General features: G+C 46.4%; 1 protein-coding gene across 3 annotated transcripts in view; it reads right to left on the reverse strand.

The window, feature by feature from the left end:
* The window catches only part of SPEG (striated muscle enriched protein kinase), a 1,671,639-nt gene that overhangs the window by 550,942 nt on the left and 1,098,784 nt on the right, over positions 1 to 21,913 (reverse strand). For all 3 annotated transcript variants that reach the window (XM_085650107.1, XM_085650106.1, XM_085650108.1), the window contains one exon: positions 10,768 to 10,845. In XM_085650107.1, the coding sequence (XP_085506233.1) occupies positions 10,768 to 10,845 (78 nt within the window). The remainder of the gene's footprint in view (positions 1 to 10,767; positions 10,846 to 21,913) is intronic.

Here is a 21,913-nt window from a genome sequence, read left to right on the forward strand (position 1 = left end):
GAGTACTACTGCAGTGTGGGATGGGGACTGGCACTGCAGCAGCATGTGATGAACACTGGCATTGTGGCAGTGTGGTACTTAGACTGGTACTGCAGCAGTGTGGGATGAAGACTGGCCCTGTAGCTGTGAAGTATTTAGACTGGCACTGCAGCAGTGTTGGATGAAGACTGGTACTGCAGCAGTGTGGGATGAAGAGTGGCACTGCAACAGTGTGGGATTTAGACTGGTACTTCAGCAGTGTGGTATTTAGACTTCCACTGCAGCAGTGTGGTATGAAGACTGCCACTGCAGCAGTGTGGGATGAAGACTGGTACTGCAGCAGTGTGGGATGAAGACAGGCACAAGAGCAGTGTGGTATTTAGACTGGTACTGCAGGAGTGTGGTATTTAGATTGACACTGCAGCAGTGTGGGATGAAGACTGGAACTGCAGCAGTGTGGTATGAAGACTGGCCTTGTAGCTGTGTGGTATTTAGACTGGCACTGCAGCAATGTGGGATTTAGATGGGTATTGCAGCAGTGTGGGATGAAGACGGGCCCTGTAGCAGTGTGGTATTTAGACTTCCACTGCAGCAGTGTGGTATGAAGACTGCCACTGCAGCAGTGTGGGATGAAGACTGGTACTGCAGCAGTGTGGGATGAAGACAGGCACAAGAGCAGCGTGGTATTTAGACCGGTACTGCAGGAGTGTGGTATTTAGATTGACACTGCAGCAGTGTGGGATGAAGACTGGAACTGCAGCAGTGTGGTATGAAGACTGGCCTTGTAGCTGTGTGGTATTTAGACTGGCACTGCAGCAATGTGGGATTTAGATGGGTATTGCAGCAGTGTGGGATGAAGACGGGCCCTGTAGCAGTGTGGGATTTAGACTGGCCCTGTAGCAGTGTGGGATTTAGACTGGCACTGTAGCAGTGTGGGATTTTGACTGGCACTGTAGCAGTGTGGGATTTTGACTGGCACTGTAGCAGTGTGGGATTTAGACTGGTACTGCAGCAGTGTGGGATTTAGATGGGTAATGCAGCAGTGTGGGATGAAGACTGGCCCTGTAGCAGTGTGGTATTTAGACTGACACTGTAGCAGTGTGGGATGAAGACTGGAACTGCAGCTGTATGGGATGAAGACTGACCCTGTAGCAGTGAGGTACTTGGACTTGCACTGCAGCAGCATGTGATGGAGACAGGCACTGCAGCAGTGAGGGGTGAAGACTTCACTGCAGCAGCATGTGATGGAGACAGGCACTGCAGCAGCATGTGATGAAGAGTGGCAGTGGAGCAGCGTGGGATGAAGATGGGACCTGCAGCAGCGTGCGATGAAGACTGGCACTGCAGTAGTGTGGGATGAAAACTGGCACTGCAGCAGTGTGGGGTGAAGACGGGCACTGCAGCAGTGTGAGATGAAGACGAGCCCTGCAGCAGTGTTTGATGAAGACGCACTGCAGCAGCCTGTGATGAAGACTGGTACTGCAGCAACATGTGATGAAGGCTGGCACTGCAGCTGTCTGGGTGTAGACTGGCACTGCAGCAGTGTGGGGTGAAGACTGGCCCTGCAGCAGTGTGGGGTGAAGACTGGCACTGCAGCAGCGTGCAATGAACGCTGGCACTGCAGCAGTGTGGGGTGAAGGTGCACTGCAGCAGTGTGGAATGAAGACTGGCACTGCAGCAGTGTTGGGTGAAGGCTGGCACTGCAGCAGTGTGGGATGAAGACTGGCACTGCAGCAGTGTTCGGTGAAGACTGGTACTACAATTGTCATGTTGTTTCCACTTTCTAGTAGGAACTGTGCGTTTGCTGGGCGACATAAACTTTGGGATGCTGCCAGACTGATTCTATGCCCCCCTCAGGATATGTTGGCCTAGAGACCAGCTGGCTGACAGTGCCACCATAAGCACCCCTAAACCTAGGCAGGTCGTAAATGGCTTGGGCAACCACTGAACATGACAACCCTGACCCCCCCAGGAATCATGGTAACAGCTCTAGAACCCTTTCGCTCAGTCACTCCTCTCTCTTCTATAAAGGTAACCTCCGGTTTCCCCTCAGATAGTTTTAACATTATTTTTCTTGTTTTGCACTTTATGATCCCTTCTTGAGGGAACAACTTTTCCCTATTTCTTTGTTTGTTTGTTGTATACTTTCTTTTCCTCACCACTGTATATTAAAAAAAATTATGTTGTGCTCCGCCCAGTGTTTTGGACTGCACCTTAGCATCAGATGCGGCCCAATGATGAAGCATGACACTGAAAAGTGTGTGAGGGAAGTATTGAGAAATTACATTTCTTTCCCCCGCCTCTTTTGTGTCTCCTTTCTAACTATAAGAACTAGAGTAGTCTGCAGTGGGAATAGGGACTGGTATCTCATTGGATAAACTTACTCTGAAGTCCAAGAGCGTTTTTTACTTTTTGTCCTTTTCTTTATAGTGAGTTATAAGCTTTGGTGGGGGAGTTAGAGAGGGCATATTCCCTTGTCTCTCCTAATTGTGATTTTTTCTTAACCACATCGTTACCCCAAACAGGATTTCATAGGGTGTCCGACTACTCACAGATTTTCTAGGCAGGTTGTTGCTAGAACCAACTACAGACTGTCACATTTTTCCTCTCCACCACTGAATTTCCTCCAGGATGGTAGGGGGAAGAGAAACGAAGGGTGACACACAAACTCCCCATGGCCTCTTTGTAAGCCCTAGAGCTAAAACCTGGATGGAATGTAGTGTGCCTACTGCATATTTCCAGACAAAGACTTGCAGATCATTTATAACAGTTTGGGCATTAACCGACTGCTGTGGCCATACTCACAGGAATCTAGAGGAGAAATCCACTGCTACCAAGATGTACCAGTAAGCCACATCCGATGACAAGGGGCCACAATGGTCCAAATAAACACAAGCTAGAGGTTTCACTGAAATGAGTAGAGGTGTCTGGGGTGGATGTGCCACGGTGGAACCCTTTATCTGCTGACACATCGCATTTAAAAACAGTTTGTAAGACCTGGCCACCAATACTGCTGCTGCAATAATGAAATTGTAGCCACCCCTACATGTGCAGTTGCCAGACGCTTGTGCGCAGCTAGAATTAAACCTAACCTGCTATCATAATTTGTAATTACTCTAGTCCACACTCCAGGAATGTGAGCATATAGTATATTTTGTACATCTAACTTGTAGGAGTACTTGAATAGAAAGCCTTTTGGCAGGTGGGTGTCATTGTGTTGACAGCCACCATGATGTCTCTGTCTATCCTTGTACTTAAACGAGTAATTCCAGCAACTGCAGCAGTGCAAACTGTTGCTTTTGCGGCCTTATCCACCATGGAATTCCCTGCAACGTGTGCGCCAGCACGTTGATGACTCAATGTATGTATCACGAGTCCATGGCAAGCAATATTTCAGCTTTGCGACCTGTTCCTAAAGCATTTTGTGCTTCATTGTGTGACCCTTTGAATCTCAGAATCCATTCTGGCTCCAATAGTGTAGATATTCATTATAAGACTGGATACAGTGGTACAATTCACACACAAGTGTGGGAAATCCAGGATCCGTATTCTCTATTACCAGAATTGGAGCCTTTAGTTAAGGCAACTGTGCCGTGCAGTCACCAGGTTGGTTTTCTCAGTATGGAATTCTCCTTTGTGCATGCGCCCTTTCACAATTGTGCACACTGCAGAGTATTGATGCCTGGTCCCTATGGGAGGCTGGGTAGAACCATCAGTATATATGATGTAATCATAGCATTCTAGAGGTATTTCATTAGGAAGAGGATATTCTTGTTCGTACTGCAGAAAAGTTTGTGTTTGCAGTGCAGAGTCAAATCTTAATCTACATCTGATGCGGTGAGTGAGTCAACCCATTGTATCCATGGTGGATGTAATGCTTCAATGTTTGGAATGCATGCTCTGGTGACAGCCTCTTAGATTGGCACCGCGGTCATGACAATAATGTGCTTACCCTGAGGCAGGGCTCGCTCTCTTACCACAGCAGTCAGTACTGCTGTCAGTAGTTTTTCTGAAGGTGCAAAACGCAGTTCAGCATTGGTGTATAAATGCGATTTATATACAGTTGGTACTGTGTCATCTTTATTGAACTCAACGTTGGTGTACCCTGATGCCCCGCAATGACTTGGATCACCAGGTTTGTTGTGTTTACATGTGTGTGTGTAAGTGTTTTGAAACTATCATGTCAGCTTGTACAGAACGTAAGATATTTGGGTGTTCCTGAGTTCAATGTGTACTGGAAAAGTCGGGACATAATAAGTCGTAGAACGGTTTAACCCGTTCTGCGTAATCTATATGTATATTCTGCCAAAATGTATGAATCCCTACATGGATTGTAGCCTTTTCAATGAAGCTGGAGGTTGAAGTAGCACACACTTCTCTAAGAAGTGTGTCGCAATGCTTTTGCCTTCACTTGACAACTCATATCCCTGAAAAAGCACATTGAGATGGGCATTTTTTGATTTCTCAAATTTAAATTTGTAGCCCATGTGAGCAAACCCCATAATCATGAGATCTACCTCTGTCAAGAATTCCAACAGGTCATCATCAGTCAGAAATGTGTCATTGACATAGGACAGTGCCTGGTAATTAAACTTTTGTAGTAGCTCTGTTACTCTGGCTGAAAACGGCCCAGGGCTATTCATATGCCCCTGGGGCAATTGACAGAACTGCCTCTGAGAGCCTAGCGCAAGGTGGTCAGATATCTGCTTTCAGGTGCTATATTTCACCAGTAAATTCCATTTGAGATATCAAGTGTTGTTTTGTGTTTTTTACGCACTATGGGCCATATGTAGGTAGCCTCACATTTACCGATTCATAAATACCGAATTTTACCGATTCGGTATTTATGAATCGGTAAATGTGATGTAGGTAATGATTCGGTAAAATTTACCGAATCGGAAAGATTCGGTAATTATGAATCGGTATTTACCGATTCGGTAATGAGGCATACCTTCCCATTGATTCCTATGGGCCTGGAGGCCCATAGGAATCAATGGGAAGGTATGCCTCATTACCGAATCGGTAAATACCGATTCAGTAATGGGGGGAGCATATACAAGGGTGGCAGGGTGTCACATTGACACCCTGTTGCACCCCTGAATCTTGCATGTGTGCACATGTGGCGCACATACATGCCCTAAGGCCATGTATGTCTGCCACATGGCACTCTTAAATCAGCAAAATATTGCTTTTTGCAAGGTATTCGTTATTTATCACCAACCTGTATTTGGTGGTAAATAACGAATTTCTAATACTAATTTTCACTCTTGAGTGCTCCCAACATCTGATTTCAGGATTCGGTATTTTCCGAATCGGTATTTTACCGATTTCTTAATTTCCAATTCGGTAAATACCGAATCCAGAAATCAGCCCCCTACATCGCAAATGCCTAAATACCGGTCGGTAACGGGATATTTACCGAATTTCGGCAGTTACCGACCGGTATTTGGCTTCCTACATGAGGCCCATAGTTATTTATTAGTGCAGCACTGTGTGCAATTTGTACTGCACATGTGCAAGTAGCGGTGTTTAACTATCTGTAGCCTAATACTGAATGATATGAATGATCGGATTACATCACAGGAAACAAGGCATTATTCATTGATGAGGTGAAACTTTCTATTACACCTTGGGATTCAAGTTATTGGAGGGTTTGCCTAACTTGTATTTTAGCTTCATGCTTAATGGGATATTGTCTTTGAGGTTGTGGGGTTGTCCTACATGGAAGTTCATGGTAAGGGGAACTGTCATCCTACCCCACATGGTTGCGGTATAACGCAGTAGCTAGCACTAACACCCACTCTTTGATATGTTTAACTGATTCCAGAACAAGGTCAGAAAAGACAGGTAAAATTACTGTTTCGCCGCTTGGGTAATCCATTACGAAATCAGGTGGCCAATCCTTTTCAGCCAAAAGAATGTTCTAACCGTGAGTCAAGTCCTCCCAAAAAAGAACATTAATGTTCCTAGGTACATCCGCCTCCAAATGGAGTTTCATTTTGTATAAACGATGTGGGACACTTACCCTAGGATCTGGTGTTTCCACCATGACATACTCAATCAGAGCTACGCCCACCAGACAATCCATCAGGGTCTGGCAAACTATTGTGACTTCTGCAGCACTGTCCAACATTGTAACTGCCCATTCCCTGCTCAGAAGCAGTGTCCTCGATATGGGGGGCATGCCTGACCTTAAGTCCGATACCTTCTTTTTTTTTTTATTGAGGCATGGAAGGTTTCGGTTTATCTTCCTGTTTAATGATGCAGTCAGATGAGCATTGTGAGCCCTTCTTTGGTTTCACACGCTCCTTCGATCTGCACTTTGACCATCCACATCCCTCCAAACTCTTTTCGGATGACTCCTGAAAGAACAAGATGAACATGTACCAGTATACTGATACCTGTCAGGTGGTCTAATATTATCACGGTTTCAGAGATTAGAAAACGTTTAGTGCTTCCTATTGAGGAGAACCACCCCGTGATTTGGTTTTGTCTTTGTTTTACTTTTCATCCCACTTCTTCTTTGCTGAAGAGTTGGGTGCTTGCTTAGAGTTATCCTTTTCAGAATTACTCTTTAATTGTGGTTTACCATGTCTGGCTCCCAAATTATCTCTACCCAGCGTAGCAAAGGTTTCTTTGATAATCTTAGGTAATTTGCGCTCCTGTTGTGATGGAGCCAAATCCCTTAGGCGCTGGCGTATACCCAATACTACTGTTTTGCACTTTATGTCACTCAACATAATGGCATATACAGAGGCAAATTTACTCACAAGTTTCATCCCCAAGTCTAGGGCAGGTGCTGCTCCATACCCATTCTGGATCTGTTTAAGCACTTAAGGCAAAACAGTCAATGAATGGGGTACTGTGTTGTGGTATATACTGCAGCAAAGACTGTACCCTAAGTTGTGCAGTCTTCCAAGGGGGAGCCAATCCCATCATCAAATACATTGTTAATATTCTGTGTTTTTTCTGCAGTCCCGTATGGGTAAACACTACCTCAAGCTGGTTTGTTTTTTGTGAAATCCAGAATGGAATCTCCTCCCATCTGATGAGAACCTTACCCATGACTGCATTCAATGTTTGTGAGATGATGCTAGGTGTAGACAACTGTGGTTGTGCAGATTCAGCAGTCTGTGCAGAGTAAAGTGCTAGAGTCCACATAATGAGCTGTGTCAAACATCTGTATATGGTTGCCAGATCTTTGTATATTGTCCGCACCTGTGCTGCTGATAAATAATCAACATTAGGATGCAGTGTGTATCTGGCTAAGACTGTCCATGTCGCTCCCTCATTGCTAAAGGGACCGAGTCTAATGATTTCTGTTGTCTGTGGTAGGGCGCCATGAAACCAATTTATATGTTCTTGGTATGTTAGAGGTGTCTCTATATCTTCGTATGGTGTATAATTGTTTGGTACTTCATCCTCTTTGCAGGTGTGAAATAACTATGTTGTATTATCTGCAGCGGGGAATGTAACCCAGGAATAGAACACCTCTGTCCTATATGTTTCCTTAGACTCAACCATGAAGGTGACATCTCCAACCCTAAGTGTGAGATCATGTTGTAATAGTTTGAGTAATCGCATGTCTGCAGTTCTCAGCAATGTTGAGTGCTGGATCCTCTTCCTTTCCAGATATTATTGTAAATGAATTACAGAGAGGGTAACATGCCTGACCTTAAGTCCGATACCTTCTTTTTTTTTTTATTGAGGCATGGAAGGTTTCGGTTTATCTTCCTGTTTAATGATGCAGTCAGATGAGCATTGTGAGCCCTTCTTTGGTTTCACACGCTCCTTCGATCTGCACTTTGACCATCCACATCCCTCCAAACTCTTTTCGGATGACTCCTGAAAGAACAAGATGAACATGTACCAGTATACTGATACCTGTCAGGTGGTCTAATATTATCACGGTTTCAGAGATTAGAAAACGTTTAGTGCTTCCTATTGAGGAGAACCACCCCGTGATTTGGTTTTGTCTTTGTTTTACTTTTTATCCCACTTCTTCTTTGCTGAAGAGTTGGGTGCTTGCTTAGAGTTATCCTTTTCAGAATTACTCTTTAATTGTGGTTTACCAGGTCTGGCTCCCAAATTATCTCTACCCAGCGTAGCAAAGGTTTCTTTGATAATCTTAGGTAATTTGCGCTCCTGTTGTGATGGAGCCAAATCCCTTAGGCGCTGGCGTATACCCAATACTACTGTTTTGCACTTTATGTCACTCAACATAATGGCATATACAGAGGCAAATTTACTCACAAGTTTCATCCCCAAGTCTAGGGCAGGTGCTGCTCCATACCCATTCTGGATCTGTTTAAGCACTTAAGGCAAAACAGTCAATGAATGGGGTACTGTGTTGTGGTATATACTGCAGCAAAGACTGTACCCTAAGTTGTGCAGTCTTCCAAGGGGGAGCCAATCCCATCATCAAATACATTGTTAATATTCTGTGTTTTTTCTGCAGTCCCGTATGGGTAAACACTACCTCAAGCTGGTTTGTTTTTTGTGAAATCCAGAATGGAATCTCCTCCCATCTGATGAGAACCTTACCCATGACTGCATTCAATGTTTGTGAGATGATGCTAGGTGTAGACAACTGTGGTTGTGCAGATTCAGCAGTCTGCGCAGAGTAAAGTGCTAGAGTCCACATAATGAGCTGTGTCAAACATCTGTATATGGTTGCTAGATCTTTGTATATTGTCCGCACCTGTGCTGCTGATAAATAATCAACATTAGGATGCAGTGTGTATCTGGCTAAGACTGTCCATGTCGCTCCCTCATTGCTAAAGGGACCGAGTCTAATGATTTCTGTTGTCTGTGGTAGGGCGCCATGAAACCAATTTATATGTTCTTGGTATGTTAGAGGTGTCTCTATATCTTCGTATGGTGTATAATTGTTTGGTACTTCATCCTCTTTGCAGGTGTGAAATAACTATGTTATATTATCTGCAGCGGGGAATGTAACCCAGGAATAGAACACCTCTGTCCTATATGTTTCCTTAGACTCAACCATGAAGGTGACATCTCCAACCCTAAGTGTGAGATCATGTTGTAATAGTTTGAGTAATCGCATGTCTGCAGTTCTCAGCAATGTTGAGTGCTGGATCCTCTTCCTTTCCAGATATTATTGTAAATGAATTACAGAGAGGGTAACACAGTGGGAATAGATTCTTTGAAGAGTTCAAGCTTAAACAACTTACAGCCAATATGTAGGGTTTACCTACGAAGCTGAGGACGATAGTCCCTACGACCACGGACGTCTCCGGTTATGAGATAAGTAGGGGGTTTCTGAGAATGCACAATAGAACTACTCAAGCAAATCATTAAATAAGAACCCATTCTACTAATGCTGGTGGCGCCATGTCGTGTAGTTTCCACTTACCAGTAGGAACTGTGCGTTTGTTGGACAACATGAATTTTGCGATGGTGTCAGACTGATTCCGTGCACCACCTCAGGATATGTTGGGCTAGAGACCAGCTAGTTCACAGTGCCACCATAAGCACCCGTAAACCTAGACAGGTAGCAAGTGGCTTGGGCAACCACAGAACATGACAACCCTGACTACCCCATTAATTGTGGTAACAGATCTAAAACACATTCGTTCAGTCACGTAGGCACTCTCTCAGAGAAATATACAAAAAATACAGAGGGGCATTTTCAATGTTCATTGAACCATTGTGATTCTTGCATAGAATATATGTGCTGCAATCATCAATAGACAGAAGCAAATGAAAGCAATTAAAAGTACCAGGACAGGGCACACCATCATACCATCTTGCTAAAACAATATATATATATATATATATATATAATCCTACTATACGTTCCCTAACCTAAATGCCTAAGGTGTCTGTTTAGGTTGGAATTGGAATAGTAGTGCGGAGAGGAGTTGGCTTAATGGCTAGTGCGGTCGACCGCGAATCTAGGGAACTGGGTTCGAATCTCGGCAATGATGCTGAACATCCTGTGATTCTTGGCAAATCACTTAATCTCCCCGTGCCTAACAAAAATTAACTTGTCCTCATGTAATGCAACTGGTGCTATGTAAAGCGCTCTGATACCCGATTCAGGTCAAGTTAGCGCTATATAAAACGCTATTAAAAAAAAAAAAAATAGTAAATGTGAGCCCTTTAATTGGCATTGTTCAGGAAAATGTTTCAAATTTACCTTAATAATTAATGAGTTTAGAAGAAGGATATATTTCATGTCTTTGATCTGTTCCATACTTTGATGAGAGTTTTATGATCCCCTAAATCACTAGATTTTCTACATTCTTTAAAGTGGCAAATGGTTTCTCAGTGGTAAAGTTGGTGCTTGAAAACCAGCACAGGTTGCGTCAATGATTTCATATAAACAGAAGGTGGACAACATGCGCCCCTCTGGTTACCTCAATGGTCCAACAGTGCATAAAATCCTCTTACAGACTTTTAAGCCTGAAGCACATGACGTAAAGATGGTATTCGGATCATAATCAACATCTGTCAAACTCTGCAATAATGCACAATATGACTTTCAATGCTAGTGAACATTGGAATGTGATCTTGTGCACTGCTGGATGCTGTGACTAGTGAACTGTAGCAGTAAAGCTCTAAGGGCGGAAAGAAGGAGTAGTGTGTCTCTCTGTGATGGAGGATGCCGTGATCTGCAGCAATATGTTATATTGTCTCTGGAATATTCCTGCGTACAGTGCAAAACTCCACACTGCTCTGTAAGTACCATACTTGTTTTTACAAGACAAGGAGGCAAATGCTGGGCATGAAGAAAACAACTAGCTGACAGCAGTACTCACTCACCTTGATATCCAGATGCAGAATATTGCTCCGATGTAGATAATCTATTCCTTCCAGAATTTGACGCATGTAGGATCGAATCTGCACCAGAAGCCAAGATCAAAATTACACTTCTCTACATGTGAAGTTCACAACTCATTTGTCAACCTTCTGCAAAGAACACCAAAGACATCCCCCAGAACAGCCCTTCAAACCCATCCACTTACACAGCCACCTGCAGAGCTGTCCTCAAACCCACACACCTACCATCCTCAAACAGTCCCCAAGCCGCCTGTATACATGTTCACCTCCAGCGCAGTAGCCCCACAAACCCATGTATACCATCCATCAAAGGCCTCCAAAGACACACAGGCACCCATGCTTTCTCCTCTAGAACAGCATCACATATCCCATCAAGCACAGCTCCCAAACCCACAATGCACCCATACACCTCTCGCACAGTTGTCTGGTTCTATCCAATACATTCCCACCATAGCACAAGTAATCACAAGCTTCACACATGCATCATCAGCACAGCCCAACAAATGCACAAAACTACCCCCAGCATAGCCCTCACATGTGGATTAGAAAACCTATGTGTCGTCACCACAGCGCTATCCATGGTACAGGTGTCCTCCATCATTGGGGTTTGAGCTTACCACACACCCTTAAGCTGCCAATCCAACCAAACTATCAATATTTAGTGTCATCTCCCAGATCATCATCATATCAGCAGTATTTGTAGGCGATATTCATGTATAAGCACCAGGAAAGGCCCACTTACAGACACAATAGTTACTGGATTACATTCATCCCAATTACTCAAGTGTTTAGAGAGTCAACCAACCTCTCCATTAAACCACCCATTCAACCCCCTGGTTACTATCAGTGAGACCACAAAGATTTACAAGGTTCTACATCTCGGATTATGCTCTTCAGACTTTGCAATAAAACTATTACTGCATCCAGCCATATGTAGAACTACTCACACAGCCTGTGAAGAAATGTCCAACAAATGGACGATCATCGCTGAACACGAACTGCCTAGAGAATACACTTTGTTGATTCCCTCTATGTTACTAAACATGGAGCTTACTCTGCTGCGGAAGGATACACATCTCTGATTACAAGTAGTGGACTTAAACCATTGGGTAATAATGCACCACCCCTACTAATCAACACCATGGACAACGCTCACCCAACTTAATCTGCTGGAGAGGGAACCAGGACTTTGATAACTGGCAATGGACTTAACATTCTGGGTTTTATCAGCCCACTGGGTGCTGCCACCGGATTTATTATTCTAGATGACAATACACTCCCTGAGTACAATCAGTGGGTGTGAGAAAGTACCATCTTTCTTGCATGGTATGCCCCCACTTTTTGCTGAATTGCTGAATGTACTTTGACTGAGTGTGCCCTGGACTCCTGCTAATCAGGTGCCCAGGGCCTATGTTCCTTCCCTAAAACAAACCAAACCCAAATTGGCAAACCCTGGCCACATGTCAGCCCCTAGTAAATGGTACCCTAAGTACCCAGGGCTTTGTGACCAAGGAAGGCCTCTAAGAGCTGCAGCACACCTTGTGCCACCCTTAGAGGCCCTGTACCCTTACACACACACACTGCCTTTGCAGGCTGAGTGTTTGGGTGTAAGACCAAAATAAAGTCGACATGGCACACATCCCTGTGTGCCATGCCCATCACCTACACTGCCATGGCATACATCAGTCACGCCTCTAGCTGGGTGCCCTATGCCAATGGTGTGGGCACAGGAGCAGGAGCCCTGTGCCCCTACAGTGCCCAGGTCAATTCCTGAGCCCTGTAAGTGCAGTGCTGCCATTTAAGAGTACATGGTGCTGAGAGCTCGTCAAACACGAGCTCCATAGCACCATAATGGCAACACTAAAGACTGGGAAGTTTGGTATCAAACTTCTCAGCACATTAAACCCACACTGATGCCAGTGTGGGATTTAATGTACCCAGCACCCCAGAGGGCATCTTAGAGGTGCCCCCTGAAACCTAACCTACGAATCCACGTCTGCTCTGAGGCTGCCTAGGCTGCCTAGGCTGCCACCCAGCAGACATGTCTCCTGGTCCTGCAACAATGCACATCCTGGGCGAGGTGCTAAATCTCCTCCCCCAGGATGGGCAGGGGGAAGCTTCAAAGGCATGCCGCCTCTGTGAGCTTCCCCAGGCCCCTGCAACCCCCCACTCTGGCGGGAAGCTTTGGCCGGAAAACCCCAAATAAGGACAGGGGATGTGCCAGCCTGCCAACCCCACCCCTCAGGTGGGGGAGGCGAGGTGAAGCACATCTCCGGGCTCTTGCCATCTTGAAGATGGGGAGCCCTACCCTATCAGGACTAGGCTACTGCCCCCCTCCCACAGGAGAGAGGCAGGATAGGGGGTGTAGTCATCCCAGGACGGGGACCCATTGGTCCCTGCCCTTCACCTACCTGTAACGCCCCTAAATCTAGAATTTAGGGGCACCCTGAACCTTCCTTCCCCAGATTCCAGATTCCGAAACTACAAGAAGAGCAAGAAGAAAAGAAGACCTGCCCTGCAGCTGCTAAGGAGAGGGAGACACCAACTGCTTTGGCCCCAGCCCTACCGGCCTGTCGACCTCGAACCTGCTCCTGCTACAAACCCGGCATCTCTTGTGGCCAGCAACCTCAGAAACCCCGGAGGACCTGGCTACCTTTGAACTCTGATCCCCTGGGACTCCCATGAGTAGAGGCTCTACTCAGAACCTACCTTTCACCCCTGGCAGCAGCCCAGAACCGCGATCCCAGCCCACTCTGCACCAGCCAAGCCTGGCCGGTGCCGGAGTGAACTAAACCCACGAGGACGACCCCACGGCGACTGTGACCCCGAGTCCGGCACCCAAGGTCCCCCTCGACAATCCTGAAGAAGCCTGCAGCCTCAGAACAGTGTGCCACCCCAACCGCGATCAACAGAGTGTAAGATTTTCCGACACCAAAAGGCACCTCTGCACCCGGCGCCCCACGGCCCTCTGTGTCCAATCCCGGGGTACCTACCTATCCTCCAACTACCCAACTTACCTCTCAAAGTGGTGGTGGCACCTGAAGAGTCCTCGTCCCCGAGCTTGCAGTCTTTTTCCAAACCGGAGATTTCCCATTGAAATCCATTGAGCGCCCTCATAGGATAACATTGGGCCTAACTCTCTATTCACCCGGCCGCCCTAGAGTCGCTGAGGGTGAACCAACTGTACCTACCTGACCCTGGGAGACCCCTGAGTCTGTGCCCAGAACCTTAACTCTGCCAGTCGAGTACTTACCCTAAAACCGCAAACTCTACTTTCCTCATAGGGTAACATTGACTGGTTTTTTCCTGAAATTCAATCTAAGTGTGGACTTTTCAAATCTTCAAATATTCACCAAAAATCAGCCGAGTGACAAAAACGAATTTACTCACCTGCTCTTAGGTGAGCTCCCAGTGCTGGATCTTGGTGCCCAGCACTGACTCTGAAAAATACCCACAACTGTACTTACCCTTAACTCAATTTTCTTCCATAGGAAACCATTGACTGTTTTTCTGTGAAATTTCTTCTAAGTGTTGATTTCTGCAATCTTTAAATATTCTTCAAAAATCGTACAATATCTGAAAACGTAATTACTTACCTGTTTTGGATAAAGGTCCCAGTACTGAGTTTAGGCACCCAGTACTGGATTACAAAAGTAACGAGAACATACTGTACCTATAATCTGAATTTTCTTCCATAGGGAATCATTGATTGTTTTCTCTGAAATATTTTCTAAGTGTCAACTTTTAAAATAGCTAAATATTAGTTAAAAATCATTACAGTACTTAAGTCGACTTTCATCACTTGATTCTGAGAACTGACCCAGGACTGAATCTAGGATCCAGTCCTGGAATTACAAAAGTAATCTAAAAAGTAATCTGTTTCAAATAACTTGAATTTATCATTGAGCTCAATGTATTGTTGTGTTTAGAAATAGAGTTGCCTACTGCAACTACTTGTAACTGTTTACTAAAGTCTATTGCATATACAAAAGTATTTATATGGAACATCTCCTGTCGAGAAAGTATATTTTAATTCCAAGTGTTGGTTCTAAAATAAAACAAGCATATATTTTTTATATCTAAACCATTGGCCTAGAGTTCAGTTATTGAGTGTGTGGAACCATTTGCTGACTGAGTGTGTACAACAAATGCTTTACACTTTCCTCTGATACTGCCTTACTGCTCGACCAAGCTACCACTTTAGAGAGTAAGGTTATATCTAACTTTAACCTCTGTTAAAACCTTGGGGTCTGTGGACTCTGTACACCCTGTACCTATTAAGGAACAGTTTATACAGAGCCACTTTCTCACAGTGGGATTAACCAATCGGCTAATATTCAACTCTCTGTGTCACTCCCTCTGGACTAAGTCTGCTGGGGAGGATCCACACCTTTAAACTGACTTAATCTGTTATTTTATAATCAATTCCCTGGGTCACTACCACTGGAATCCTCTGGGAGATATTCCACCCCCACAGATTACTGTCAATGGACATAGCCACCCAGGCAATAATCAGCACCACAGACCTGTCATACCGGACAAGGTCTGTTAGCAAAGGGTCCATGCCTCTGCCTAGATCTAGTCTTCTGGATGATCTTCAGCTCCCCAATCTGCTATCAGTAGGCTTAACCAAATAGGTCCAGGATCACTGTGATGCAATTTGTCTAGGGAACGATCTACACCTCTGATTACTATCGATGGACTTAACCTGCTTAGCTTTCATCAAATCTCTGGTTCACTGCTGCTGGATTTAATCGCTAGTATGATAATGCGCCCTCCAGATTGCGATCAACTGACATAGCCTTTGTGGTATGGTATACTTTCAGTATATCATGGATGAAATAGCCTCCTACAAAAATATTGCGACTAAAAAATTGTGAAGGTAAACCAGTTTACTATACAGTATAGTCTATACTTAACTCCAGACATATGTACCTGAACAATAACTCAATATGATATTGGGAATGACGAAAATACTTACCTACACATAGCTTCATGGTTATTTAGGTACATGATATTTTTGCATGATACATTTTGTAGTTGCATATACTGTACTGTATAGCTCTCCTCGATATTGTGATATACAACCCTGAGTACTAATCAAGTCCGCAGGTCAATGTTACTGGATTTAAACTTCATGGGAATGGTCTAAACTTTTGATTACTACCAATGAACTTAACCAACTAGGTACGTAACATCTCCTTTCCTCCAGCCAAATCACTGCCATTGGATTTAATCGTCTGTGATATTCCACTCCTCAGATTATAATGAATGGAGGTTATCAATAGCAAAGGATCCACATCCCAGATGATATCAACTGAATCAACCAGCTGGATAACATTCAACTCACTGACTCACTGCCCATGGATGCAATCGGCTTGAAGGGGAAACTGACCCTGTGTCTGGTTTTAACGTGCACGCTAATAATAAACATCTGTTTAAACTTTGTGACTGAAGGGAGCGTGGCAACAAGATGGCCAAGTGGCAGCACTAAACGCTCACTCCAGCCAGTAAATTGAATCCGACAAAATCCTGCTGCACGAGCTCTCAAATGCAAAGGGGCATGCCAGTCCAAACACACAGATGGGGAGAAGGTAGGTGCTCCTCCACGGCCATGGGGTGCTACGGGACCAGCTGTGACGGAGCGGGGAGAACCCGCCTAGTGAGCGAGTGGGGCTGCGGCCAGGTTGGGCTGTGGCGGACCTGTGAGTCTGGAAGGAGCGATGGCTGTCTCGTGTCGCCATGCCTGACTCCATCTGTAACTTCTGGACCAGGCATGGCAGGAAGCGGAAAGGGGAGGCGGCGGGAGGGAGCACCGGTCGAGGAAACAATACAAATAAAGCAAGACGTGCATAACCCCAGCTTGTGTCCGCGTGTTTCATAGGGCGGGACATGAAAACCTGGCAACGAGGGTGGGATGCAAAACACCCTCGGGATCATCGTCACGCAAGAAGAATCGCCGCTCGCGAGTCAGGTGCAGTTTAAAAAGGATACAACTCGTCAGAGCGAGCGCGCCAGTAATTCAGTCTGCATTCCGGCCAGTAATCAGAGCGCCCAGCAGAACGAACCTCTGGAGCCTCAACCACACTAAACAGTGCACAAAATGGGGTAAGGACATCGATTCCCCCACTGATAAATAGGCACAAGAGGTCACATTCGGTGGCCATTTTGAGGTCATCCCTCATAGGAGAATACTGCCACCGGCCTGGCGGGCATTTTAAAGTCAGGCGCAAGTAGAAATTACCCTATTTCAAAGCCTCCTGGACGCCACTGTGAGCATCAGAGAAGGCAGTGAAGACAACAACTCGCCACCATGACCACTCAGCCTGACACAAAATGCACTGCCAGGTCCAGACCAAGCCAAGCCGCAAGGACCCATCTTAATGGGGGGATCGTTCCTGCGTCCCCCTGAACCCCTAACACTGACGTCTGGGAACACCATGGATCCCAAGAGGAAGAGCTGGCTAGAAGAATTTGAAGATTTCATGAAAGACTCACGAGTCAATGACCCCGACCATCAACTCATAGCATTGAAGAACTTGGTGGGCAAAGACATCGGACAGATCATCAAAAAATTGCCTCCAGAAAAATGCTGCGTCGTATGCAGATGTGAGAGAAGCCTTAAACAGAAAGTTCCTTCACAAGCGCAGCTTGGACTACGAACGTTACACGTTCAACCTTGCGTCCCAAGAATGGGATGAGTCCATGGGCGACTTTATCTCTTGACTAAAACGCCTGGCACGATACTGGAATTTGATAAATTCAACACAGAAGATGCGCTTCGTCTACGCATCATTGAAGGGTGCCAATCAGTCACTACGACGTCGACTACTAAAGAAACACTACTCGCTTGACAACATCGAGGAACTCACACGAATAAATTATCAAGCAGAAGAGCACGCAAAAAAAAATGGAAACCGGCAAGGCAGAGAAACGAGAACAAGCGTTCCGAATACAATCTCAGACAGAAGTCAGATGTCGGCAGGATCCTCGGAGACCGGGAAAGTCCACAAGCTCATCCCGTGGTAGGACCAGAAGCGGAAATGCCCAGAAGCACCACCACAATGTCATCGTTGTGGTCTAGACTACCATCACACAGGCACCTGCCCGGCCATGGGACAACAATGTAACTGATGCGGAAGGGAAAATCATTTCGAAGCAATGTGCCAAACTCGTCGTAAAGAAGTGGGACCGGTCAAGCGAAGTACTGGACCACGCCACCACGGGAGGGCGGTGCAAGGAAGGAGAGACCGCTCAACGAGCTCGTCCAGATCCAGCACTCAGTCACAAAAATCATATCGATCCCAACAATCAACGTCAAGAGAATCATCTGCCCTCACTCCCATATCGCAAGATAGTGACGAATATGTGTGCATGGTGGCAGACCCGGACCGTTTAAAGAAATATCCCCAACTAGACATTTGGATAGGAAATCACTCCACCAAATTTGTTCTAGACACGGGAGCATCACACAATTACATCTGCACGACAGAATATGAGAGGATGTGCCTGAAGCCGAAATTGGAACCAGCCGCAGTGCGCGTCTACACATGCATGTCCAAAGACCTACTGCCATGTTTAGGATGGTTTCCCACGACAGTGACCGACAAAGACAGAACAATTCAAGGTCACGTTCATGGAATAGAAGGTCCTGAAGCGGTTGAGTGCCTCCTGAGTTTACCTACAGCAGAACTGCTGAAGCTGGTAGAGATTCTTTTCAAAGTCAATGACTCACCCGACATAATAAACAAATTCCCAAAACTATTCTCAGGCCTACGGAAACTAGCCAATGTCAAGGTCAAACTACACATAAACGAACAAGTAATGCCTGTGGCTCAGCATCATAGGAAAGTACCATTTCATCTCCAATAAGCAGTTGATGACGAGCTCCAAGACCTGCTGAGAGCGGATAACCGGACCTACTCCATGGGTGTCGCCAGTAGTGGTCATGCCTAAAGGGGGCCACGAAAACAAAGTGTGCCTATGCGTTGACATGCGCGCCCCGAACACAGCCATGGAGCGAGAGAGGCACCCCGGACCTCACATCAGCGACATGATCACTCGCCTGAACGGAGTGACAGTTTTCTCAAAATTAGATCTCAATAAAGGATATCACCAGCTCGAACTCCATGAAGAATCCAGGTACATCACCACGTTTACTACACATCAAGGATTTTTCAGGTACAAGCGCCTCAATTTTGGTATCTCCTCAGCGGCAGAGATCTTTCAAGAGGCAGTTCGGCAAGTGATCCACCACATCCCAAATTCATTCAACTACAGCGATGACATCCTCGTCTTCGGTGCTACACGTGAAGACCATGACAAAGCCCTAGATTGCGTGTGTCATGCCCTTCTCAACGCCAACCTCACACTCAACAGAGGTAAGTGTGAAATCCATAGGTCAACTCTCAAATTCTATGGTCACATCTTCTCTGAAGATGGCATGAGACTGGATCCTGAAAAGTCTCAGCACTGGCTGACACTCCACAACCTTATGATGTCAGCGACATTCGGTCCTTACTGGGCATGGCCAGCTACTGCGCCCGATATATCAAGGACTATGAGACCATCAGCTACCTGCTGCGAGAACTCATGAGACAAGGGCAAGCATTTCAGTGGTCCAATGCATGTGAGCGCGCTTTCAATAAGATCAAAAGGGCAGTGAGCTCTGCCGCTCATCTGGCATACTTCAACCCTAGAAGAAAGACTGAGATCACAGTCTGTTGGACGTGGCGCTATTCTAGCCCAATATGATGACGAGAGGGATCAGCGTCACATCGTGGCCTATGCCAGCCGCAGCCTCACCGACACAGAGAAAGCATACTCACAACCTGAGAAGGAAAGTCTGGCGGTTGTGTGGGCATGCAAGGATTTCCATCTATTCGTATATGGGAAACACTTCACACTCATCACGGACCATCAAGCCTTAATTACCATCTTTGGCAACCCATGAGCGAAGATACCTCCAAGGATTGAGAGGTGGGGGATCCGTTCACAAGACTACATGCACACCATCATTCACAAACCGGGGAAGGTGGAGAATCCGGCGGACTACATATCACGTCATCCACAAGTGCTGACACAGACACGTGACTCGCTAGCCGAAGAGTACCATCACTTTGTTATTGATCAAGCACGCCCACCTACTGTCCCACTAGAAGCCATCATAGAGGCCACTGCCAAAGATGCCACACTTCAAGACGTCATGCAACGCTTCCGCACACACTCCTGAAGACACCTGGATGACCCGCAAACGAAGATCGTCATCAATGTGCAAGAACTCTCATCTTTCAGACACGTCAAAGATGATCTCACGATCAGTGCAGATGGGTTGCTGTTGAGAGACAGAAGAATGGTCATCCCTCACCAACTAAGACAAGGGACCATCAATTTAGCGCATGAAGGCCACAGAGGCGTAGTGGCCACGAAGAAAGCACTACTAGAGAGGGTCTGGTTCCCGTCCCTTGACCAGATGGTGGAAGCCACACTTCAAGACTGCCCACAGGGCCAACTAGTAGGGCGAGAAGAACTACCTGCCCCATTACAGATGTCGGACCTCCCAGACAGTGTGTGGCAACAAGTAACTGTCGACTTCTTCGGGCCACTGAAGTCCGGAAAATATGTAATTGTCATCATGGACGAATATTCCCGATTACCCATTACACATCAAATCTCAGCTACAAAAGCATCCACTGTCATACCTATTCTTGATGAAGTGTTTGCAGCATGGGGAATACCTAAGGTGGTGAAGACAGACACCGGACCACCCTTCAATGGACACAAATTCATAGATTTCGCAAATAACCTGAATTTCAAACACCGGAAAATCACTCCCTTGTGGCCCCAAGCCAATGGAATGGTTGAACGTTTCATGGCTACTCTGAAGAAAACGATACAGCAAGCGGAGCTGTTTCAACGTGACATCCAACCAGCAATCAATGAAGTGTTGCGAGCATACAGGACTACACCACATAGCACCAATAACAGATGTCACGCCACCCTGATTCTCGGGAGAACCCTGCGCACCAGGATACCGACTTCGGATGCAGTCACACAATCCAGACTCCTGATCTCGGACCACGAGACATTAGTGAACATCGACAAGGACAAGAAAGCAAAAGTGAAGGAATACGCTGATGATCTTCGACACGCCAAGGGGTCTGACATCCGCGAAGGAGACTGGGTACTGGTGAGGCAAGAACGGAAAACCAAAGCAGACAGCCGCTATTATGCCCACCCGCTCCAAGTGGTAAAGAAAAGAGGGACTATGATCACAGCTGCCTCTGCAACCAAGAGGACCACAAGAAATGTGTCGCACTTCAAGAAGTGCAACCCAGCGGCCTACAGTCGAGAAAATGAAACAGGTTGGGACACAGACACATCGAGCCCAGGAGCGGATGATCCTGAAGAACATCCTCGCGCAACCGATGTGAATGAAGTTGTAGAGAGGGGTCCCTCTCGGTGGTCACAGAGAACCATCTGGAGACCAGTTCGACTCATTGAGGAACTCTAAAGAAAAGAAAAGAGCTGGGATAGTTGACAAATCAAAAAAAGGGGTAGGTGTTGTGTCGCTATGCCTGACTCCATCTGTAACTTCCGGATCAGGCATGGCAGGAAGCGGAATGGGAAGGCGGCGCGAGGGAGCGCCAGTCGGGAAAACAATACAAATAAAACAAGACGTGCATAACCCCAGCTCGTGTCCGCGTGTTTCATAGCGTGGGACACGAAAGGCTGAAGCGAACCCTCCCCCCTGTCGAGGAGGAGGTGCGATGCAAGGATGCCGCTAGCTGCTGGGAGACAATGCGTGCCCTCCGGGGCAGGGGCGGCTGGCTCCAGAGGCGTGGACAATGAGGCCGGAGGGCCCAAGTGGCTGACGGCGCGTGCCCTGCCGAGGGCGCAGCTAGCTCCTGAGGCCGGAGGAACGATGCACCTAGCCTAGGGCCGTACTGCTGCTGAGGGGCAGCCGCGGCCAACGGAGAGCCGAAGAGGAGAGATTGGAGGCTCACCCACCGCGGCCTCTCCCGTCCACAACAGGGCGGTGGTGTGTGCGTCCCCATGACCTGAGGCGGCGTCGTGCTGCACCGGTGCTGAATGTCTAGTAGCCCCCAAGCGAAATACTGGACCACGC

Source organism: Triturus cristatus, chromosome 3_2 (assembly GCF_964204655.1).
Source record: "Triturus cristatus chromosome 3_2, aTriCri1.1, whole genome shotgun sequence".
Lineage (NCBI taxonomy): Eukaryota > Metazoa > Chordata > Amphibia > Caudata > Salamandridae > Triturus > Triturus cristatus.